At 41.7% G+C, this 23,667-nt stretch overlaps 1 protein-coding gene and 2 long non-coding RNA genes across 6 annotated transcripts in view; 1 reads left to right on the top strand and 2 right to left on the bottom strand.

The window, feature by feature from the left end:
• Positions 1-15,288, bottom strand: part of qsox2 (quiescin Q6 sulfhydryl oxidase 2) — a 61,185-nt gene extending 45,897 nt beyond the window's left edge. For 3 of the 4 annotated variants that reach the window (XM_064973813.1, XM_064973822.1, XM_064973796.1), the window contains exon 1: positions 14,879-15,288. In XM_064973813.1, coding sequence (XP_064829885.1) covers positions 14,879-15,152 — 274 coding nt within the window. In that variant the 5' untranslated portion in view covers positions 15,153-15,288. Of the gene's footprint in view, positions 1-8,033; positions 8,135-14,878 lie in introns of all 4 variants that reach the window. The other variant, XM_064973805.1, reaches the window with a different exon arrangement.
• LOC135545883 (uncharacterized) lies at positions 5,591-6,508 on the top strand. The gene is made up of 3 exons (XR_010456523.1): positions 5,591-5,654; positions 6,009-6,058; positions 6,423-6,508. It is a non-coding gene; the product is annotated as an uncharacterized LOC135545883 (long non-coding RNA).
• An 8,002-nt stretch (positions 15,289-23,290) lies between the features above and the next one.
• Positions 23,291-23,667, bottom strand: part of LOC135545877 (uncharacterized) — a 29,083-nt gene continuing 28,706 nt past the window's right edge. The window contains exon 3 of the long non-coding RNA XR_010456522.1: positions 23,291-23,393. This is a non-coding gene — a long non-coding RNA (uncharacterized LOC135545877). The remainder of the gene's footprint in view (positions 23,394-23,667) is intronic.

Genomic DNA, 23,667 nt, shown 5'->3' on the forward strand with positions numbered 1-23,667 from the left:
TTAAATAAAAAAGTAAATATCTGCAACTCTGGTATGGTGATTTAATCAGACGCACAAAGACAACAACATTTCGTGCTGGCGAAGATACAACTCAGACCGAAACCTGACGAGGATCCAACTTGGATCGAAACAATGTCTTTTTCGTGCGTCTGATTAAAATAAGTACTATGTGCTACACCGGTTCATACTTCCTGATGTGATGAGCATAATACTATAGCTAAACTGCTGCTTGTTAAAGAGAATAAAAAGAAACTACTGGAAAACAAAATAATTGGCTAGGTGGTCACAGAGGACAAACGAGATTAAGAAAAAAAAAGGGTAGGCCCACCTTGCCCCTGTATCTACTACTAGGATAAAGCATTTCCAAGAAATTGTAAGCATTGAAACCAATGACTGTATATATGAATGGAAAAAGCCATCGATCAGGTGATACCATTCATTCCTATGTAAAGACTCATCAGCACATTGAAGCCAAATTAAGGATTTGCACTAGTTACCACAACGTCAAAATTGTCTATATCGTAAAAATGTATGAAAAGAAAAATGTGCTTTTTGGTCTTAATTTATGTTTAGGCGGGTTAAGCATAATGTTAACCGTGTGGTTAAGGTTAGGGTTAAGTTTAAAATCAGATTATAAAAGGCAAAATTGTACAAACAGGCAGGGTTTATGACATTTGAGGCTGTGGTAAATAATGTTTGTGACGAACCTTGTATGACCGAGTAGCCAGCTCTAGGAAGAGTCTTGGTGGTTCCAAACTTCTTCCATTTAAGAATGGAGGCAACTGTGTTCTTGGGGAACTTCAATGCTGCAGACATTTTTTGGTAACCTTCCCCATATCTGTGCCTCAAAATAATCCTGTCTCTGATCTCCACGGACAATTCCTTCAACCTCATGGCTTGGCTTTTGCTTTGACATGCACTGTCAACTGTGGAACCTTATATAGACAGGTGTGCGCCTTTCCAAATCATGTCCAATCAATTGAATGTACCGCAGGTGGACTCCAATCAAGTTGTAAAAACATCAAGGATGATCAATGGAAACAGGATGCACCGGAGCTCAATTTTGAGTCTCATAGCAAAAGGGTCTGAATACTTATGTAAATAAGGTACAGTGGCAAGAAAAAGTATGTGAACCTTTTTGAATTACCTGGATTTCTGCATAAAATGGTCATCAAATTTGATCTATCTTCATCTAAGTCACAACAATAGACAAACATTCTGCTTAAACTAATAACACACAAATTATTGTTTATGTCTTATCTATATTGAATACATAATTTAAACATTCACATTGTAGGCTGGGAAAAGTATGTGAACCCCTAGGCTAATGACTCATTGGAGTCAGGAGTCAGCTAACCTGGAGTACAATCATTGAGACAAGATTGGAGATATTGGTTAGAGCTGCTTTGCCCTATAAATAACACTCACAAGTTTCAGTTTGCTATTCACAAGAAGCATTGCCTGATATGAACCATGCCCCGAACAAAGAGAGATCTCAGAAGACCTAAGATAAAGAATTGTTGACTTGCATAATGCTGGAAAGGGTTACAAAAGTATATCTAAAAGCCTTGATGTTCATCAGTCCACGGCAGCACAAATTGTCTATAAATGGAGAAAGTTCTGCCCTGTTGCTACTCTCCTTAGGAGTGGCTGTCCTGCAAAGATGACTGCAAGAGCACAGCACAGAATGCTCAATGAGGTTAAGAAAAATTCTCGTGTCACCTCAAGATTTACAGAAAGCTCTGGAACAAACTAACATCTCTGACGAGTCTACGATACGTAAAACACTAAACAAAAATGGTGTTCATGGGAGGACACCACAGAAGAAGGCACTGCTGTCCAAAAGAACATTGCTACACATCTGAAGTTTGCAAAAGTGCACCTGGATGTTATACAGCGTTACTAGCAAAATGTTCTGTGGACGAGATGAAACTACAGTTGAGTTGTTTGGAAGGAACACACTACGTGTGGAAAAAAAAGGCACAGCACACCAACATCAAAACGTCTTCCCAACTGTAAAGTATGGTGGAGGGAGCATCATGGTTTGGGCTTGCTTTGCTGCCTCAGGGCATGGCCAGCTTGCTATCATTGATGGAAAAATGAATTCAAGTTTCTCAAGACATTTTGCAAGAGTATGGTGGGCTATCTGTTCCCCAATTGAAGGTCAACAGAAGTTGGGTGATGCAACAGGTCAATGACCCAAAACACAGAAGTAAATCAACAACAGAATAACTTCAACTGAAGAAAATACGACTTCTACAGTGCCCCAGTAAGTGTCCTGACCTCAACCCGATGGTTCAAATCAAATTTTATTTGTCACATACACATGGTTAGCAGATGTTAATGCGAGTGTAGCGAAATGCTTGTTCTTCCAGTTCCGACAATGCAGTAATAACCAACAAGTAATCTAACTAACAATTCCAAAACTAATTTCTTATACACAGTGTAAGGGGATAAAGAATATGTACATAAAGATATGAATGAGTGATGGTGCAGAGCAGCATAGGCAAGACACAGTAGATGGTATCGAGTACAGTATATACATATGAGATGAGTATGTAAACAAAGTGGCATAGTTAAAGTGGCTAGTGATACATGTATTAGATAAGGATGCAGTAGATGATATAGAGTACAGTATATACGTATACATATGAGATGAATAATGCAGGGTATGTAAACATTATATTAGGTAGCATTGTTTAAAGTGGCTAGTGATATGTTTTACATCCTTTCCCATCAATTCCCATTATTGAAGTGTCTGGAGTTGAGTCAGTGTGTTGGCAGCAGCCACTCAATGTTAGTGGTTGCTGTTTAACAGTCTGATGGCCTTGAGATAGAAGCTGTTTTTCAGTCTCTCGGTCCCAGCTTTGATGCACCTGTACTGACCTCGCCTTCTGGATGATAGCGGGGTGAACAGGCAGTGGCTCGGGTGGGTGTTGTCCTTGATGATCTTTATGGCCTTCCTGTGACATCGGGTGGTGTAGGTGTCCTGGAGGGCAGGTAGTTTGCCCCCGGTGATACGTTGTGCAGACCTCACTACCCTCTGGAGAGCCTTACGGTTGTGGGCGGAGCAGTTGCCGTACCAGGCGGTGATACAGCCCGCCAGGATGCTCTCGATTGTGTATCTGTAGAAGTTTGTGAGTGCTTTTGGTGACAAAAGCATCCCAAGAATATCGCTGAACTGAAACCGTTTTGTAAAGGGGAATGGCCCAAAATTCCACCTGACCGTTGTGCAGATCTGATCCGCAACTACAGAAAACATTTGGTTGAGGTTATTGCTGCCAAAGGAGGGTCAACCAGTTATTAAATCCAAGGGTTCACATACTTTTTCCACCCTGCACTGTGAATGTTTACATGGTGTGTTCAATAGAGACATGAAAACGCATAATTGTTTGTGTGTTATTAGTTTAAGCAGACTGTTTATTGTTCTGACCTAGATGAAGATCAGATCAAATTTTATGACCAATTTATGCAGAAATCCAGGCATTTCCAAAGGGTTCACATACAGTGGCAAGAAAGTATCTGTTTATTTTTTATACATTTGTAAAAATGTCTTAAAAAAAAAAACTTTTTTTATTGCGTGCAGATTTTTATTTAAAAAATAAAAAATAAGGCTGTATCGTAACAAAATGTGGAAAAAGTCAAGGTTGTCCGAATACTTTCCGAATGCACTGTATGTATTGCGCTCCTTCATCAAATTGTAAGAGAAAGCAGATCAGAAACTGTCTACTCTTTAGTTGACTGATGTTGCTGGCAAGGTAACTGCTGTTTAACTTAACAGTGCTGAGCACGTATTGTAACTGAAATGTACAGTAATGTTAGCTAAATGTCTAATCACCTCTCGACTGAGATGAATGAATAACCTACACTAGCAGCTACCACAGCCAGGTATCTGTGTGACCACCATTAGCCTCATGCAGTAGGACATATCCGTCACATAGAGTTGATCAGGCTATTGATTGTGGCTTGTGGAATGTTGTCCCATTCCTCTTCAATGGCTGTGCGAAGATGCAGGATATTGGCGGGAACTGGAACACACTGTTCCAGAGCATCCCAAACGTGCTCAATGTGTGACATGTCTGGTGAATATGCAAAACTGGGACATTTTGAGCTTCCAGGAATTGTGTACAGTTCCTTGTGACATGGGGCCGTGGATTATCATGCTGAAACATGAGGTGATGGCAACGGATGAATGGTATGATAACGGACCTCAGATCTTGTCACAGTATCTCTGTGCATTCAAATTGCAATTGATAAAATGCATTTGCTTTCATTGTCTGAAGCTCATGCCTGCCCATACCATAACCCCACCTGTCTGCAGTTCTGAGGCCGGTTGGACTTACTGCCAAACATCTTACATGTTTTACCAAAACAAGGGCATTTCCATGCGCCTCCCAAATTTTGTAACAATGCTGAGGGCTCTGTATAGCTTCTCCGCATTGACATAATTGGTTGACGGTAGGTGGGGGTGGTACATGTTGTATAAACAAACTTACTTCCCTGACAACAGCTCTGCAGTATGAATGCCCTGCCTTCTGCTGAGGCCGTACACCGTAATTGCTGCATGGCCAATGTAGACGTCACCAGTTGTACATTTACCATTAATTCTTAATCTACAATGATTGTTTCAGTCATTTCTGTTAATGCATAAAATATTATTATTCCAGTCTTACCATTCTCATTGTCGAAGTGGACAAATTGTTTGCAGAGCGCACCAACTATGCTACACATGTGAGAAACCAATTTTGGTTTATTTCTTATGAGTTTTGTCCATTTAGTCATTGTCTTTTGTTTAGAGTGCTCATGTGAATGTTGAGTAGGGATGCGCAAGCACATAAGTAGGCCTATAGGCTACCTGGCCTGCGCCCAAATGTAGGCATATTAAACGTGCCCATTTGGGGATCTGATAGTTTTTCTGATTGGCTTAATGCACCACCACTAACAAGCTGTGGAGCTTCTCAAATAAAATGTTTTCTTCACCTCAAAACAGGCAAAAAAAATAGTGTGTTTTTACAACCATTGAGAATCACAATAGAGTTCAACGTTTTTGAAAAAAATATTTCCATCTTTCTCCCTTACGATAATCAGCGTGAAATGCAAAAATGTTATGATCGGATCCAGTGGAAACATCAAGAAATAGGCCTACCAGTGCTTGACTGAAATAGGTTCCGGTAATCATTTTGGGTGCTGGTACTGTTTAAATTTAGGTGTAGGAGCTCCATAATACTTTTGAGCTAATATTCTATAGGAGGACCAGGAGCTCAAGCAGTACAACATTTGAGATGCCGGTACTCAGCTCCGGTGAGCTCCTGCCCAAGTCAAGCACTGCTTCTTATGCCTTGCGCAAATAGCCTACAACAGTGTCTGTCCCAAACTCGCTGGCGTGGGAAACTGAGGACCTGTCATGCCAAATAGTGTCCCCATCTACGTCACAATGGGATTCGATGAGTTCAAGCTTCTGTTGCTAGGGCTGTTGCTACAACTTGCAACATGCTGACCGGATTAATGAACCAAAGCGTCCGTTGCTATGCTGGTTGTTTGGCTCTATTTTACTTCGTAGCAGTCGTGAAGGAAGGAGGACGCAGGCAGTTCTAGTTCACCACAAACGCACGCTCAGTCCACACAAATTTATTACCTCAGAATCGCAATCCAAGGTTGGTGTTTTTGACTGTGACAACCTGCCTACTGCTTCAGAGGACCGAAAATACTGGAAAGAGAACTTTATTTACCATGTATTTGTCAGTATATAAGTACATATTGTTAAATAGGAATAAATAATTTAAGCTGTTTTAAGATTGACGTTGCTAGCTAATATACTTACAATTTTATACCTCAGCCTGCCTAGTCAGCTAACCAGCTACAGTAGCTGGCTAGCTAGCCAGACAGTTTTATTTAGCTAACGTTAGCTAGCAAGTAAGCTACTGTAACTGTTATTGCAGCATTCTGTTTGTATGTAGCTTTCACTTCAAAGGCATCCCTCGAGATTTTCTTTCGTCTTTCCAAACCAGGCAAAGTATTATGAAGACTGATCGCAACATTGAGAATTTCACAATTCAAGGTAATGTTAAGAAGTTAACTTCAATTAGATAACTGGTCTGTTTTAGCTATGTACAACCCTTTTCAACAAACATTTTCAATCTAACGTTAGCTAGTTGCGAGCTATACATGTAGTTCAGTGGAGGCTGCTGAAGGGAGGATGGCTCATAATGTCAGAAATGGAGTAAATGGAATGGTATCAAATACGTGGTTCCCATGTGGTTGATACATTCAATTGACTCCATTCCAGCCATTATTATGAGCCGTCCTCCCCTCAGTAGCCTCCACTGATCTGTCATATTGAGGTGTCTAGCTATAAGTTAAACCTGATCAATCAAATGGATAGGTGTAAAGCAATTATGGTAATTCCAAATACCCTTAACCAGGGGGAAGGATGACCAGCCACACAGGAGGGGGACTTTTACTAAAGAGGAGGCCGTGCTGACAGATGCATGCTGGCCATTTCGGAGTGAGACACATGATTGCCAAAATCAACCTACACTTATTCTGACAGGGAATTGTCAAGGAGGTGGACAGCTGGGCAAGTGAAATAATAATAGAATGTACTTAATAAAGAAAAGGTTAAGTACATTCTATTATATCTGAAATTAGTATTATTTCAATGAATGTCTTATCAGAGAGCACATAATGTTTCAATTTGTCACTGTTTGCTTAAAAGGTCAGTACCCTGTCTAGCATGCAGAGGTTTGAGAGGTTGAAGGCTGTGGTTGAAGCCCATCAGTTGTTTCACCATGGCACATGATCGGTAAGTGTCCCAATTAAAATGTTATAATGGTTTCTTTATTTGACCACAGTAGAGTGCAATATCAAAGAATGTGTGTGTGTGTGTCCTTACAAATATGAAAATCTGCATTCTGTATGACACAATAGATGTAAGAAAAAAGTAAATCTCCTTAACAAGGTACAGATGTTACAGGTTATATTCTGTCACCAAAGGTTAGTTTTATTTATTTTTTACCATTTGTTTTTGTTTTTCCATTCTACATAAATCAGACATTTTAATATCTTACATTGTCAATAGATAACGCTTTACTACCCCCTCCTCCAGGTTTGGTGAAAGGACCAACCCAGACCCTCTTGCCATGGGCAATTTCCTTGATTGGTACCAGGAAGGGTGGTAGAACAACCTGAAGTTAATTCTCTTTGCACACAACAGCAGCATCTAGGCCGAGTACAGGCGGGAGCCGCAGCTGTTGAATGAGGCAAACAACACAATTGTATATACAATTATTGCATATACTGTAGTCTTATAAATTTGTGATCGACTTAGTGTTGTTTGACTATTGCTATTTTGTATAACGTACTTTTAGATCACTGAAACTCCACCTGATGTGGTGGAAGTTGTCGAACCAGATCAGAACACCTTCGAGGACTACCTTCAGGCACGGACTGAGAAGGATGTGGAGATTTTTGACCAGGTAAAAATGATAGTCAGCTGTTAATTTATTTTCTTGCCCTCCAAGAGATATGTAAGAAATGTATTTGTAACATGAAATATAATTGCATGTCATTCCTGTCATCAATCAAGGTGAGACTGAACATGGACAAGGCGCAGGAGAAACAGATGGAGAGCTACCGGAGCAGAATCAAGAAGGGGACCAAGTGCTGCGACATCCAGGAGAATTACTTGGTTTGGAAGAAGGACAAAGGGAAGGCGAGACCTGGGACACCTCACCGCTCTTTCGCTACTAGCTGGGGTCAACATCTGTTAAAGTGAATATAAAAATTCTCAAAATTACTTGCATTTGCACACAAAATAACCTGACCCTAGTTTAAGTTACCCTAACACTGATATTTTTCTCTTCCTAGGGTTACCTCGGTGGAAGCCAACAATCTTCTACAGTTGGAGAAGTTGGTCGGTCGACCACTGGAAGCAATGACGCCCTACACTTCAGTGAAGCCCAAAAGACAAAGTATGTTAAGCTTTGGTTGAGATAGCAAGAAATGGTAGTTCTGCTAAACGTATAAAAATGTACCTCTTGAAATGACTTTAGGACCATCGACTGTCCGAGCCCCCAAGGAGGTATCCACCATCCACCAGAACCAGTGAGTCCAAATCAGTCTGATTCTCTGTGCTCTGAATCGGAGGGGGATCAGTTTGAGTTAGGCTATACCTTCCAAGTGTTGAAAAGTACATATCTCCCATTTCTAACACTGCACTAATCCAGTAATTTTTTTCACAGTAAAGTGTAACCTGTGTGTCTGCTTGTTTAAGTCTCTGTCTCCTACCCTGTTCCTTTTAACTCTGCTCCTGTTCTCCAGGACCTAGGGGTTCTGCCCAACACCCAGACACGTATTCACCTGATGTCCTCCATTAACAACCACCCTCCAACTTTTCATTACATCATCTACAGCCACTGTCATGATCTGCTAAGAAAGTTCTTGCTCTATTACACTGAGCACATAATATTTGAGATACAAAGATTAACTAAAAACACTAGCACTGCACACACTCAGAACAAAGAGAGCAGCATTGCCTGGATTTTACAGTCTCCCTCTTCAAGTCCCCCTTCTGAGACTGGCTGCCTGTTGAGAACAAGTGACACCCACACAGCAACCACCTCCTCTATATTCCACACAGCAGAATATTTCAGTCCATGATTGCACAACAAATCTGTGAGAAATTAATGGCCCAAAACTCTCAACGTTTGTGTTAACCTCTTGAAACTCCCCATCCCGGATCCGGGATTGTGACTAAGCCTCAGGCTCATTAGCATAACGCAACGTTAACGATTTCTGAAAATCGCAAATAAAATTAAAATAATGCGTTTGCTCTCAAGCTTAGCCTTTTCTTAACAACACTGTCATCTCAGATTTTCAAAATATGCTTTTGAACCATAGAAATTGACTAATTTGTGTAAGAGTATGCAAAGCTAGCATAGCATTTTGTGTAGCATGTAGCACGCAACATTTTCACAAAAGCCAGATAACCAAATAAATAAAATCATTTACCTTTGAAGAGCTTCTGATGTTTTCAATGAGGAGACTCCCAGCCACATACCAAATGCGCAGTGTTCCCTGAAAGCGTCTGTGTGTAGGAGAAATCGTTCCGTTTTCTACATTGCGCTTGGCTACCAAAACGAACCGAAAATGCAGTCACCTACAACGTGAAACTTTTTCCGGATTAACTACATAATATCGACCGAAACATGGCAAACGTTGTTTGGAATCAATCCTCAAGGTGTTTTTTCACATATCTCTTCATTGACATGCAGTTCGTGGAAGCTTGCTTCTCTCTCTGTGCCCCATGGAAAAATACTGGCAGGTGACTTTTGCGCACCAATTTCGGCGCAGGACACCGGGCGGACACGTGGTAAATGTGGTCTCTTATGGTCAATCTTCCAACGATCTGCCTACAAATACGTCACAATGCTGCAGACACCTTGGGGAAACGACAGAAAGGGCAGACTCATTCCTCTTGCGTTCACAGCCATATAAGGAGATCATGAAAGACAGAGCCTCAAAAATCCTTGTCATTTCCTGGATGCCAAGTCATCTTGGTTTTGCCTGAAGCTCACGTTAAAGGGCACGCACAGAGAAGATATTTGTATTTCTGGACACGTCAGAGTGTTTTCTTTCGAACAGTAGCAATTATATGCATAGTCGAGCATCTTTTTGTGACAAAATATCTTGTTTAAAACGGGAACGTTTTTCTTCCAAAAATGAAATAGCGCCACCATAAGTGTAAGAGGTTAAATGGTGTCATAGTGGCTGTATCCAAGGGTTAAAAAGGTCAGATCTTTTCAAAACTTCATATGTGTGATTAAGCAACCCTCCTGAACTGTAAAATCAGTCATTTCTCCCAACAGATGTCAAAGAAAAGCTCTCTCACACACACACACACACAGCAAGGATGGAGTGACAAAGCGCGGTGCTTAAAGACACAGAGAGCAGGCAATGGCATAAACATAATCCCAAGGCCCTGCCGAGTTCAACGAGATATCCCGATCGTAGCTCGCTCGGTCTAAGTGCAGCGACCATGAGAAAAGTAGGCCCAAAATGAAGCCTGCACCACAACGTCATTTGGGTGACAGCGGCGGAACCGTTAGGTTTAGAAGGACAATTCAAACACAGGACTGTTCCTAAGGTCCTCCCAATCTGTGCAAGCCTAACCTTGACCGTGTGGCATTAACCCTTCACAGTTAAAAGAAGGTGTTTACATCAAACAGTTTGCATTGACTTCACTCCCCATAGGAATACATTGCCTTCACCACTAAATTCAACCTGAAGCCTATGTGGGTTATGAATGCCTTATGTACCTGTCTTCTATGACAGTCCATCAGACCACTATGAGGTCTACCTGTGTCGATTCTAAGCTTCCTGGAGCAACCGGAAGTGGTTAAATTCACCCAAAATGTATTTGGATGTACATCACCAGAAAAGGTGAAAATGACTCTGCATTCAACCCTGTGTAACTCAGTCAGTTTTTATGGTAAAGACTTAACTCAGGATTCTGTAATAGAATACCCCAATGAGGATATGTGTTGAGTTATAGCTTCCTGTGCCAACCGGAAGTGCCATAATTGGTGTCTCATGGGCTGTTTCGAGGGGTTAAAAAAATCTGATCTTTCCAAAACTTCATATATGTGATTAGGCAACCCCCATTTTTCCCATAAAATTTCAAAGGAAAACTAAATCACACACACACACAGCTTGGAAGTAGGGACCCATTGGGGTGCGTAGAGACATACACTCCCTGCATTAGTTAACCTTGTTGGAACTTTTAAAGAACCGTCAGACCTAGAGTTCCGAAACTTTAGAATCCTGTTCTAGACCTCAGGTCGATAGTGCGTGGTGAGTTACGTCGCTCTAGAAGGTTCTCGGACCGAGAAACAGCCTCGTACATTTGCAATGACTTCAATTCATTTTGCCAATTACAAAAATGTTGACATTTAGAAATGTCCCAGAGTCACAAGACTAGGTGCATTGTGACCGTCTCGGCCCATAGAGACAGAACCCAACGTTTCTGTCCGATAGCTCATTCAAGGACCCCGTAGCAAGTAATTGAAAAAAATGGATTTTCAGCACCAATTAGGGTTTTACTCGGACACCAAATGACCTATCGAGCCGAAACTTGGGATTCGGGGTCGCCTCAGCTAGGCCTACACATAACACAAGAAATGGACCCGCAGCTAGAACGTAACTACGTGTTTTATGGTTTTTTTATGGTTTGAACCGAAGGCGTTGTGAATTTTGGGCCAGCTCTGAAGTATGTGATAGTTGGCTACTAAACGAGTTGGGAAAAGTGGGTTTGGTGTCAGTTTGTATCAGTTTGGTGTCAGAATGATATCAAATTGACTGATGGACGGTGACTTGCTGGTGACTCTTGTCCATTTGCAATATGTTTAAACAGTGAGGTACCATCACCAAAAGTGACATTCTGAAATCAACCCTAACGAGCGATGGAGAGGTACCAGAATCACTGCCCAGCCATCCCGAGTTCATCGGGCCAGTCAATTTGGCATTCTTGCACGATTTTTATAGCATGACAAATTCGTGATGGTGAATGCCTAGTTAACCATATTGCAAATGCACAGTGACTTTGCAAAAGTGAGAAAACATAAACAAATGGACATGATGAAATCAACACCACGAGTGATGGAAAGGAACAACAATCAATGCCCGGCCATCCCGAGTTCATCAGGCCAGTCAATTTTGCATTTCTGCAGGATTTTTGAGCATGTCAAATTTCTTATGACATTTGGCCCCCAAAACATATGCCACTTTTTAAGGGTGTGTGAAGTTTTTTATGAAATTTTGCCATTTTTGACTTTTGACTTCCTATGAAATCATGTTCCAAATGGAGAAAACATATGCCTAATGCACAAGTTAAAAAAAAAATTAAAAAATATGATAATAAAATATGACTAAAGTATGTTGATACAGTTCTTATACGTGTGTAATTGACACAAAATTCTAAAGAATTTCGAAAAACGGTCCAGAAAGCACTTTAGGGGTGTGTGAAGTTTATGAAATTTTGCAATTTTTGACTTTTGACTTCCTATGAAATCATATTGCAAATGGACAAAACATGTGCCTTATGCGCAAGTAATTAAAAAAAAATTATGATAATAAAATTGGACAAAAGTATATTCATACAGTTCTTACACATGTGTAATTGACAAAAAAAGCGAAAGAATTTCGAAAAACGGTCCAGAAAGCACTTTTTTAAGGGGTGATAAGTTTGACAAAAAAATCATTTTTTCAAAAATTTGGCTTTTGGATGTTGACTTGGGGTCCATTTCCTATATGAAAAACCAAGGTGGAGCGCACACGCCACCTGTTGGATTTTTGAAGTGTTACAACTGGCAATTGCCATATGGCATTTGCAAAACATTTTGCATGAATCAACGCCGATTTGGGTGGTATTGTCCATCGTGTACATGGTTTGTACTATGCCAAAGTTTTCCCATTCATTTTTGTCCATTTCAGGGGGGTATTCCCTTACATGGCGATTGGCAACTGACTAATAATGTGCATTACCAATGAGGAAATGGGAGAAGCAGGACTTGCAGAGCGCAGGACTTGCAGAGCGTTCTGCATCACAAATATAATCAATTTCTATTTTAGCACCTGGCAATGCAGACGCTCGTTGGTGAGCACGAGCAGTGTGGGTGCAATGATTGAAAAACATGTACATTTATTTTGCAACGGTCGGGTACGCGATGCGACCGGTGTTGTCAGCATGTTAGGCTGCATTCTTTACATAGCATTCTTTACATAGCTGATGTGTATTGACATAGAATTACATTAATACTATAATGCTGAATGTTAGACATAGGACGTGGAATACATGGAGGAGTCGTCGTGTAGTTGTAGTCTGCTGCTGCAACCTCTAGAGAGACGTCCTCGTCCTCTTCATCAGAGAAGGGATGGGATGAATATCATCTCCGAGATGATCTCGTCCTTTCATACACTGATTCCTGTTGTGGCAGATTTTCCCCCCAGTTATTCCAACGAAACCGGGACAGGACAACTCTGATCTTCAGCAGTTTGCGACCAGCAGCAATGGTGTAGTCCGTTTGTGTTGAAATGTAGGCTACATACAAAGGTGGTACCACAGAGTATTAAACGTAGGGCATTCAACTATTTTCACAAGCATGAACCAATTTTTTGCTCTCTTCCAATTTTCTTGGAAAAGCATGGAAACGTATGTACGTACGGGTGCTTTTGCCCGTTATTAGTACAGATAAGTAAGATACAAAAACACTGACTTAGCATCCGCCATTGTTGTTTGTACTCAGTAACCAAGGAAGGGACTGGAATTATTCATACCCAACAAAGGATGCTTCCGCATTCCAAAACACAGAAGTATGATAAAGCCTTTAATACAAAGTTGAAGCTGTGTTTGCATACTCATACTAACCGCACTATTTGTGATATAAATTGAGGGTGCAGTATGGTACGCCAAAAGTTCCCAGATGTTGTACTAAATACACCAAAACATCAAGTATACAAGCAGTGGACACTATTTCTGTGCTTTTAGAGCCCATAATGCAATTCTTCAGAAAATATTTAGCCTAAGTCCAACAAATTCATTGCCTTAAATAATTATGACATGTTAAAAAAATGATGAGCAATGTAATAAAGTAATGACTTTTCAAATAAGTTACACGTTATGTTGGCAGACAATTTGTTAGCTACGCTATCCTTACGAACTGCATATCATTACAGCGGTATGTGCCTGTATGTTAGCGAGCTACCTAATGTTAGTTGCCTACTGATACAGCAGCAGTTACAGACACCAACGCTATAGACAACATGAAAACAGCTTAATCAGCTCTGCTAGGGAGAGTGAAATGGTCAGAGTGAGGAGTTCTCTCATTTGTGTATGGAAGTAGCTAACAAGCTAGCCAACATTAGCCAGTTAGCTTGGGTGCTTGACTGCCTTTGTGAGGTCAGATCAACCCTACTCCTCGACCAGTGTGCACTTTGAATGCTCTGAAGAGAGCACTCTGGCACTACAAATTGAATTTAGAAACACACCCGTAGTCGTAAAATGTCTAGCTAGTAATTTGCTATGCTAACAAGCTAGCAAGAGGTTGCATAGCAACAGGATCAACTTCCAGTAGACAAGCGAAGAGCTAGTACACTCAACTGAAAGGATACCGTTCGTTTACAGTATACTAAAATTAACTAATAGTGTATACTATTATATACACTCATTAAGTGTGCAGTATACAGTATGTTAAAACTGTTATTCAAACAACAAATGAGGTTGCCAAGTCACGTGGTGTAAAAGCTATTGAATATTGCACTTTGTTGACTGTTCTTTAACTAGTGTCAGTGTGCAAGGCTGTCTAAGAATAAGACCCTTGCAATGTTGTATAGCTTTTTTACTTCATAAAAGAGCCTCATCTGGTGTATGTAACGTTAGATCAAATCGTTCGCGACCTATTGAAGATACAAGGTCGGAATATTCGGCAAATATCTAAACTCAAACCAACTTTAACCACGGTGTTAAACCGTACCATATGTTGACGGACTAGAAGAGCAGATGAGGGAGAAAAAAAACCCATCGAGAACCAAATAGCTACCGTTAGCTAAGAAAACATGCACGCAATAGCTAACATTATGATGATGCTTACCGTTATTGTTATTTGTAATGTTAGCTAACTAGTGTATCACATTTTAATCCAAACTCAATTAAAGGTAGCTACCAAACTAGCTAGTTATCAACCAGCTAATAATATTAGCCAGCTAACGTTGTTAGCTATCCGCTAAGAAGAAAGCAGAAACACAACAGGGAGAGATAATTTAGAAAAGGCTAGCAAACATTTTCTTTGACCGTGCTAGCTAGCTAAATATCCATAAGACTCACCTTTTACATCGCCAGCTAGTGCCTTCCAGGTAGGAGAGTACTGGATGCAGTGACCACACCATGATGAGTAGAACTGGACCAGCCAAGCTGTGGAAGAGTTGACCAAAGTCTGCTTGACAGTCGCGCTTGTCAGTATAACCACGGGGTCCTCCTCAGAATACAGCCGAGTGGTTAGAGACGGATTAAATAGAAACACAAAAAACATGCTCGTTTTGAACAATAAAAAAACTGTTTTTCGGAGCGACGGGCAGCCGTCAACACACAGAGTCGCCATATCGTAAAGACAATGTGGAGATGGAAAGTGAGAGGCTACGGACGGACACGCCTGGTGCCAAAATTGATGACGTATATCGAGTGGAGACAAACGGATTCGGTTCAGTCAAAGATTTGTTAAACTAAACCAAGATATACCACAGCCTGTCTTCTCCAATGGGAACGAATGAGCCATAGTGGGCAGAACAAGCAAGGTGGGCACTAGCTAGCGAGATCCTATTGGCGCGTTCTAGCATACATCTGCATATCTCCGTTAGGGAACGCCTCCTCTGTGAAGTGCGCGTGTGCAATAACCCAATTCGCCTTTGTACTCATTCTGAACAACACGATTTAAAACAAATAACATATTGTAGGGAATAGGAAACTGTATTGAGATCAAATGTTTCATCGATGAGAAAATGTGCAGAATGTCAGCCAAAATCCATCTCGTTCCTGCTTCCCCCACTGCCGGCCAGTGGCCTCCTCTCTCAAAGCGGATGATTTATACATCCGTTAAAATATCTATGATTGTGTTATCTGTGATAAAATATTGTGATTGCGGCTAGAATCTTCAGCGAGACTGTGAAATGTGTCTGCCGAAGTTTGGATTTGGGAGTGTTCAGAGTGATTCCGTTTTTATCCGAGTGAATTGTTCGATTTTTTTTAAACAAAAAGTCAATGCGGTAGTTGTACATTTTCGGTGCAATAAATGTGCTTCAGCGGTCACCCTGGTCTGATGTTGGATACACTATCTCGCTACCTTCCACTAACGCTTCGGATCACACCAACGATGATTACGCAGCATCGTCTGGATATGTGTGCAACAAAAGTTCATAAATCACCTTCTGCTTGCTACCATTTCTGTCAAGCGGCCTGTGCATACAGTTTGAAGAATATATTCGATAAATCCAACATAAGAGACACAGAATGCACGTCAACTGCCTCTGCAACGCAATGCTGCAAGGCAGGTGCAATGTTCCATTGGAAATTAATGTACTTCTGTTGTACCAAAATGCAAAAGTGCAAAAACATTGTCGGTGTAATCGAGACATAACATGCTGACCACATCGCCTGCGATTTGCGTACAAGCATTGTAAAATAAATGTACACATACTTGTTATTCAATCACACCTGTTACACATACCTGCTCACGTGCATGCTAAAATCTAACTTTCTTTTAATATATTTATTTTTTTTGTGGGGTGGGGGAATCAGCTTTAATATTGCAGGTAGATCAATGTAATTGACTGAATCACTTCCAATCCCCCATATATTTTTTATCAAATATATATATTTATATACATACATACACAGACCTGTATTTCCATCTTATACATACTATATACATTTTATGGACACTATTTTACAATAGTTTTATTTTGTTTGTTTTTAACTCTTGTCCTTCCTCAACCTCTCCCATATATGGATGATATCCATCCGGTTTGATTTCTATTTGCCATATATTTCAAACTGTGCTCTTTCAAAAAGTTCTTAAGCAATATACGTTTTACGGGCACATTATGTATGTTTTACATTTGTTATCTTGTTGTTATTAGTCCCAACCTTCAGCTCCATTCAATCCCTCCCATCTATCTCTTAACACCATCCATATTGGATTTCTATTTGCTATGCATTTTTCAACTGTGCTGTGAGGTTTCACAAAAGTTCTGAACCTTTCTATTCTCATTGTTCCTACAGATTGTAAATTGAAAATAAATATTTTTGCTAAAAGTATTGTTATATTACTGATCGACTGACTATGACTTTTCAGATCGCCCAGTAGTGCTGTCCGCAGGGTTAGCTCCAGATAAATATTGCAATTCTTCAACCGTTCCTGGACCTGTGACCAAAAACAAGCTACTTATGGACAGTACCAAAACAAATGATCTAATGATTCTGCCTCTTCGCAGTAAAATCTGCAGTGCTCGGAAGGTTGTATCCCCCATATAAATAACATTCTGCTGGTTGCAAGAATTCTGTATAATAGGGTGTCGTTTTGCCCAATTTGTAAGTCGCTCTGGATAAGAGCGTCTGCTAAATGACTTAAATGTAAAATGTAAATGCATATCAGTTCATAAACCATGTGCCATGGAATCGGTACATCAAAAATCTCTTCCCAACTATTTTGCAATCTATACGGCACGGCTGTACATTTTTTTGGTCCTTAAATTAAATGAAACTAGTATAGACAAATTCCTTACTTTTTCCCCCTTCCACTTTCCTCTTCCATTTTTTGCGGTAATGCTGCAATTAGTTGGTTGTAATTTTGGGTAGAACTTGGTTCTATTTTTGATGCATAATGTGCTTCAAGTCCAGCCTCTCTCATCTCCTCATTGGTTTTTAAGAGCATATACCCACGTGGGTGATTGAAAGCTGAACTGAGGTCCACAATCCAGTCGTTTGTAGTAATGCACCTTAATATTGGTTGCTAACCTCCATATGAAGTCCACAAAAGAAGAAGAGATTACTGGAAACAAACTAAGTTTACCCTTTTGTCCGTGGATTAATTATTGGAGTAGAGAACACACAATTTTGTGAGACTCAGAAAGGGTACAAATTCTGCAAAAATCCAGGAAAAAATGCACCTTGTGCATTTAATGTAAAATAACAACCCAGTGTTTATATCCCAGGACAACAGCAAGCAAGCTAACTAAATGTCCATAAATGTTTCACGTGTTTCGACCTGTCCCCAAATTAATCTAGTTAGTTCAGTGTTCGTTTTGATATTTCAACCTGCGTGTCCTGATTGTGTCTGGTGTGGATGGACAAAATCAACGTGTGCATGCGCGTGCTCGGTGTAGTCAGCAGGTTACATGCTGACCATACCGCCCCGTGTTGCATATGTTATTATTGCAAAACAAATGTACATATGCATGTTATTTAATCATTTCATCCAAACTGCTCACGAGCATCTGCATAGCCAGGCGCTAAAATAGAACTTGGTTCTATTTGTGGTAATGCACCTTATTAGAAGTTGGTTGCCAATCGCCATATAAAGTCCACAAAAGAAGAAGAAGACTGAAGGAGGAGAGATAACTATCTAGGTTTCCCCTTTTATCTGTGGATTAATTGTCAGAGTAGAGAACACACTATTTTGTGTGACTCAAAATTGGTTAAAATTCTACAAAGATCCAGAAAAAGCACCTTGTGCATTTCAGGTAAAATAACAACCCAATGTTTATATCCCAGGACAAATTAGCTAGCAACAGCAAGCTAGCTAGCCAAATGTCCATGAATGTTTCATGTGTTTCGACCTGTCCCAAAATTAATTTAGCGTATAGATGCCCCCTATCAGACGCTATTTCCGTTTTTTTAATGGAAAATAAACTAGATATATGTGTTTCTGTTAAAACGAAATTACATGATGGATTCACATGTCCATGAGGGTTATAACAAAGTATGTATAATCTGTGTATGATCTACTTTACCCAATTTTTGGGGGGGTCAAAAGTCTGAACGAGGGCGTCGTCCGGTGAAAACAAATTCTCAGATGCGGTTTCCGCTTAAAGGTCACATGATCAATGCATTGGCGAACACTCTGGTTGCAGTCCAAACACTAAAAAGACACACCCAATCCCCTCAGCCCTCAAATTAGGTGGACACTGCTGATGTAAAATTATGTCTGATGAGTTTACACTTGCAGGGCAAGGGGCAAGGGAGGAAGGAATTATTTTTAAATTGACCACCCTTGGCCAGAAATTCATCACTCGTTCATCCCTCAATGATTGTGTTTTCAGCCACCTGTAGCTTATGGGTGCTTTATATGCTCTACAGTTAATTATGAGTGCATGTCTACTTATATTAAATATATATTTATTAATATACGCCTACTGTATGATAGATAGTAAATTCATTAGCTAACTAACATTAGCCTGCCTCGCTGGAACTTCTGAAGAAGGAAAATGTTTTATTTCTAAAAGATAACCAAACAAAAACATATTTACTTTTTACGGGATGTGCAGTTGTCGGAAGTTTACATACACTTTAGCCAAATACATTTAAACTCAGTTTTTCACAAGTCCTGACATTTAATCCTAGTAAAAATTCCATGTTTTAGGTCAGTTAGGGTCACTATTTTAAGAATGTGAAAAGTCAGAATAATAGTAGAGAGAATGATTTATTTCAGCTTTTATTTCTTTCATCACATTCCCAGTCGGTCAGAAGTTTACATACACTCAATTACTATTTGGTAGCATTGCCTGGCGCAGGCATTCCACTAGCGACCCACCTCGACAACATCCGGTGAAATTGCAAAGCGCCAAATTCAAAATACAGAAATAGTCATAATAAACATTCATTAACAATACAAGTGTTATACATCGGCTTAAAGATTAACTTCTTGTTAATCAGGCCACTTTGTCAGATTTCAAAAAGGCTTTACGGTTAAAGCATTCCATGCGATTATCTGAGGACAGCGCCCCGCTTACAAAAGCATACAAACATTTTACGACCAAGTAATGGAATTACAAATGTCAGAAATAGTGCTAAAATGAATCACTTACCTTTGAAGATCTTCATATGGTTGCAGTCATAAGAGTCCCAGCTACGGAATAAATGTTTGTTTTGTTCGATAAAGTCCCTCTTTATATCTCAAAAACTCAGTTTTGTTGGCGCGTTTTGGTCAGTAATCCACTGGCTCAAAGGAGGTAAAAACATGTAGACGAATACATCCTTATAGTACTGGTAAAGTTTGTCGAAACATGTCAAACGATGTTTATAATTAATCTTCAGGTTGTCAATTGTCTAAATAATCGATAATATTTCAACCGGACAATAGCATATTCATGATTCTACAGTCCACTGACAGAAAGGTCTCATTCTTCTGAAAAAACAAGCCTGAAACAATGTCTAAAGACTGTTGAAATCTAGTGGAAGCAATAGGAACTGCAATCTGGGTTCTAACCCATTAGATTCTCTATAGGCATTCAATTGAAAACTACCCACATTAAAAAAATCCCACTTCCTGGATGGATTTTCCTCAGATTTTCGCCTGCCATATTAGTTATGTTATAATCACATACATTATTTTAACAGTTTTGGTAACTCTAGAGTGTTTTCTATCCAAATCTACCAATTATATGCATATCTTAGCTTCTGGGCCCGAGTAACAGGCAGTTTACTTTGGGCACTCTTCTCATCCAGAAGTTGAAATACTGCCCCCAAGCCATAAGAAGTTTTAAATTCTTTAACTTGGGTCAAATGTTTGGGTAGCCTTCCACAAGCTTCCCACAATAAGTTGGGGGAATTTTGGCCCATTCCTCCTGACAGAGCTGGTGTAACTGAGTCAGGTTTGTAGGCCTCCTTGCTCGCGCAAACTTTTTCAGTTCTTCCCACACATTTTCTATAGGATTGAGGACAGGGCATTGTGCAGGCCACTTCAATATCTTGACTAGTTGTCCTTAAGCCATTTTGCCACAACTTTGGGAGTATGTTTGGGGTCATTGTCCATATGGAAGACCCATTTGCGACCAAGCTTTAACTTCCTGACTGATGTCTTGAGATTTTCCAGCCCCATGATGCCATCTATTTTGTGAAGTGCACCAGTCCCTCCTGCAGCAAATCACACTCACAACATGATGCTGCCACCCCCGTTCTTCACGGTTGGGATGGTGTTCTTCGGCTTGCAAGCCTCCCCCTTTTTCCTCCAAACACAACGATGGTCATTATGGCCAAACAGTTCTATTTTTGTTTCATCAGACCAGAGGACATTTCTCCAAAAAGTATGTTCTTTGTCCCCATGTGCAGTTGCAAACCATAGTCTGTTTTTTTTTATGGTGGTTTTGGAGCAGTGGCTTCTTCCTTGCTGAGTGACCTTTCAGGTTATGTCGATATAGGACTCGTTTTACTGTGGATAAAGATACTTTATACCTGTTTCCTCCAGCATCTTCACAAGGTCCTTTGCTGTTTTTCTGGGATTGATTTGCACTTTTTACACCAAAGTATGTTCATCTCTAGGAGACAGAACGCGTCTCCTTCCTGAGCGGTTTGACAGCTGCATGGTCCCATGGTGTTTATTCTTGCATACTATTGTTTGTACAGATGGATGTGGTACCTTCAGGCATTTTGAAATGGCTCCCAAGGATGAACCAGAATTATGGAGGCCTACAATGTTTTTTTCTGAGGTCTTGGCTGATTTCTTTTGATTTTCCCATGATGTCACGCAAAGAGGCACCGAGTTTGAAGGTAGGCCTTGAAATACATCCACGGGTACACCTCCAATTGACTCAAATGATGGGAATTAGCCTATCAGAAGCTTCTAAACTAAATGCAAAAATCACTGAAGTTGGAGACTTTTATCTCCCTCACCAACTTCAAACATCTGCTATCTGATCGCTGCAGCTGTACATAGTCTACCGGTAAATAGCCCACCCAACTTTACCTACCTGTAATGGTTTTCTTGTGGGGAAAGAGGCGGACCAAAATGCAGCGTGGTTAGTTTTGTGCATCTTTAATAAAGATGAAAGTACTACAATCTACAAAACAAGAAACGTGTCCTATCAAAACAGTCCTATCTGGTGCCACAAACACAAAGACAGGAACAATCACCCACAAAACCCAACACAAAACAGGCAACCTAAATATGGTTCCCAATCAGAGACAATGACTAACACCTGCCTCTGATTGAGAACCATATCAGGCCTATCATAGAAATGGACAAACCAGACAAACAACATAGCATGCCCACCCAGCTCACGTCCTGACCAACACTAAAACAAGGAAAACACAGAACACAGAACGTGACAGTACCCCCCCAAGGTGCGGACTCCGAACGCACAACCTAAACCTATAGGGGAGGGTCTGGGTGGGCATCTGTCCGCGATGGTGGCTCTGGCGCTGGACGTGGACCCCACTCCATAATTGTCTTAGTCCCCCTCCTTAGCGTCCCTTGAGTGGCGACCCTTGCCGCTAACCTTGGCCTAGGAAGCCTAACAACGGGCCACACTGGACTGAGGGGCAGCTCGGGACTGAGGGGCAGCTCGGGACTGAGGAAGCTCAGGACTGAGAAGAAGCTCAGGACTGAGAAGAAGCTCAGGCAGGTTGATGAATGGAGCAGATCCTGGCTGGCTGGAGGTTCTGGCAGATCCTGGCTGGCTGGCGGTTCCGGCAGATCCTGGCTGACTGGCGGTTACGGCAGATCCTGTCTGAATGGCGGATCCTGGCTGACTGGCGGATCTGGAAGATCCTGGCTGAATGGCGGATCCTGGCTGAATGGCAGTTCTGGCGGATCCTGGCTGACTGGCGGATCCTGGCTGACTGGTGGATCCTGGCTGACTGGCAGTTCTGGCAGATCCTGGCTGATCCTGGCTGACAGGCAGCTCTGGCGGTTCCTGGCTGAATGGCAGATCCTGGCTGAATGGCAGATCCTGGCTGAATGGCGGTTCTGGAAGATCCTGGTGACTGGCGGATCCTGGCAGACTGGCGGATCCTGGCTGACTGGCAGTTCTGGTAGATCCTGGCTGAATGGCGGATCTGGCGGCGCTGGGCAGACTGGCGGCACTGGCGGCGCTGGGCAGACTGGCGGCGCTGGGCAGACTGGCGGCGCTGGGCAGACTGGCGGCACTGGGCAGACTGGCGGCACTGGGCAGACTGGCGGCGCTGGCGGCGCTGGGCAGACTGGCGGCGCGGGGCAGACTGGCGGCGCAGGGCAGACGGCTAGCTCAGGCGGCGCTGGGCAGACGGGTAGCTCAGGTGGCGCTGGACAGAGAAGCTCTGGCGCCTCTGGACTGAGGGGCTCTGGCGCCTCTGGACTGAGGGGCTCTGGCGCCTCTGGACTGAGGGGTGGAAACTCTGGTAGCGCCGGACAGGCGGGAGCACCTGTGTTGATGGGACGTAGAGACAGCCTGGTGCGGGGTGCCGGCACTGGTGGTACCGGGCTGGGGACACACACCTCAGGGCGAATGCCTTGCCTACTATGCCAAACCAACAGCCTTCTCTCTACTCTGTCCAATATATCCTCAACACTCTCAGACTCAGCACTCAGTTTCGCCGACAGCTCCAAATCCATCCATGGCTCCTTACAGTAAACAGGGGGAGTTGGCTCAGGTCTGACTCCTGACTCTGCCACACTCTCCCTGTGCCCCCCCAATAAATTTTTGGGGCTGCCTCTTGGGCTTCCAGCCGCTCTGCCGTGCTAGCTCCTCATGCTGCTGCTTTTGCTGCTGCTGCTGTTGCTCCTGCTGCACCTATCACTTCTCCTGCTGCTGCTGCCTCTGTTTACCACGCCGCTTGGTCCTTGGTTGGTGGGTGATTCTGTAATGGTTTTCTTGTGGGGAAAGAGAGGCGGACCAAAATGCAGAGTGGTTAGTTTTGTGCATCTTTAATAAAGATGAAAGTGCTACAATCTACAAAACAAGAACCATGCAAAAACCAAAACAGTCCTACCTGGTGCCACAAACACAAAGACAGGAACAATCACCCACAAAACCCAACACAAAACAGGCTACCTAAATATGGTTCCCAATCAGAGACAATGACTAACACCTGCCTCTGATTGAGAACCATATCAGGCCTAACATAGAAATGGACAAACCAGACAC

The sequence above is a fragment of the Oncorhynchus masou genome, chromosome 1, assembly GCF_036934945.1.
Source record: "Oncorhynchus masou masou isolate Uvic2021 chromosome 1, UVic_Omas_1.1, whole genome shotgun sequence".
Lineage (NCBI taxonomy): Eukaryota > Metazoa > Chordata > Actinopteri > Salmoniformes > Salmonidae > Oncorhynchus > Oncorhynchus masou.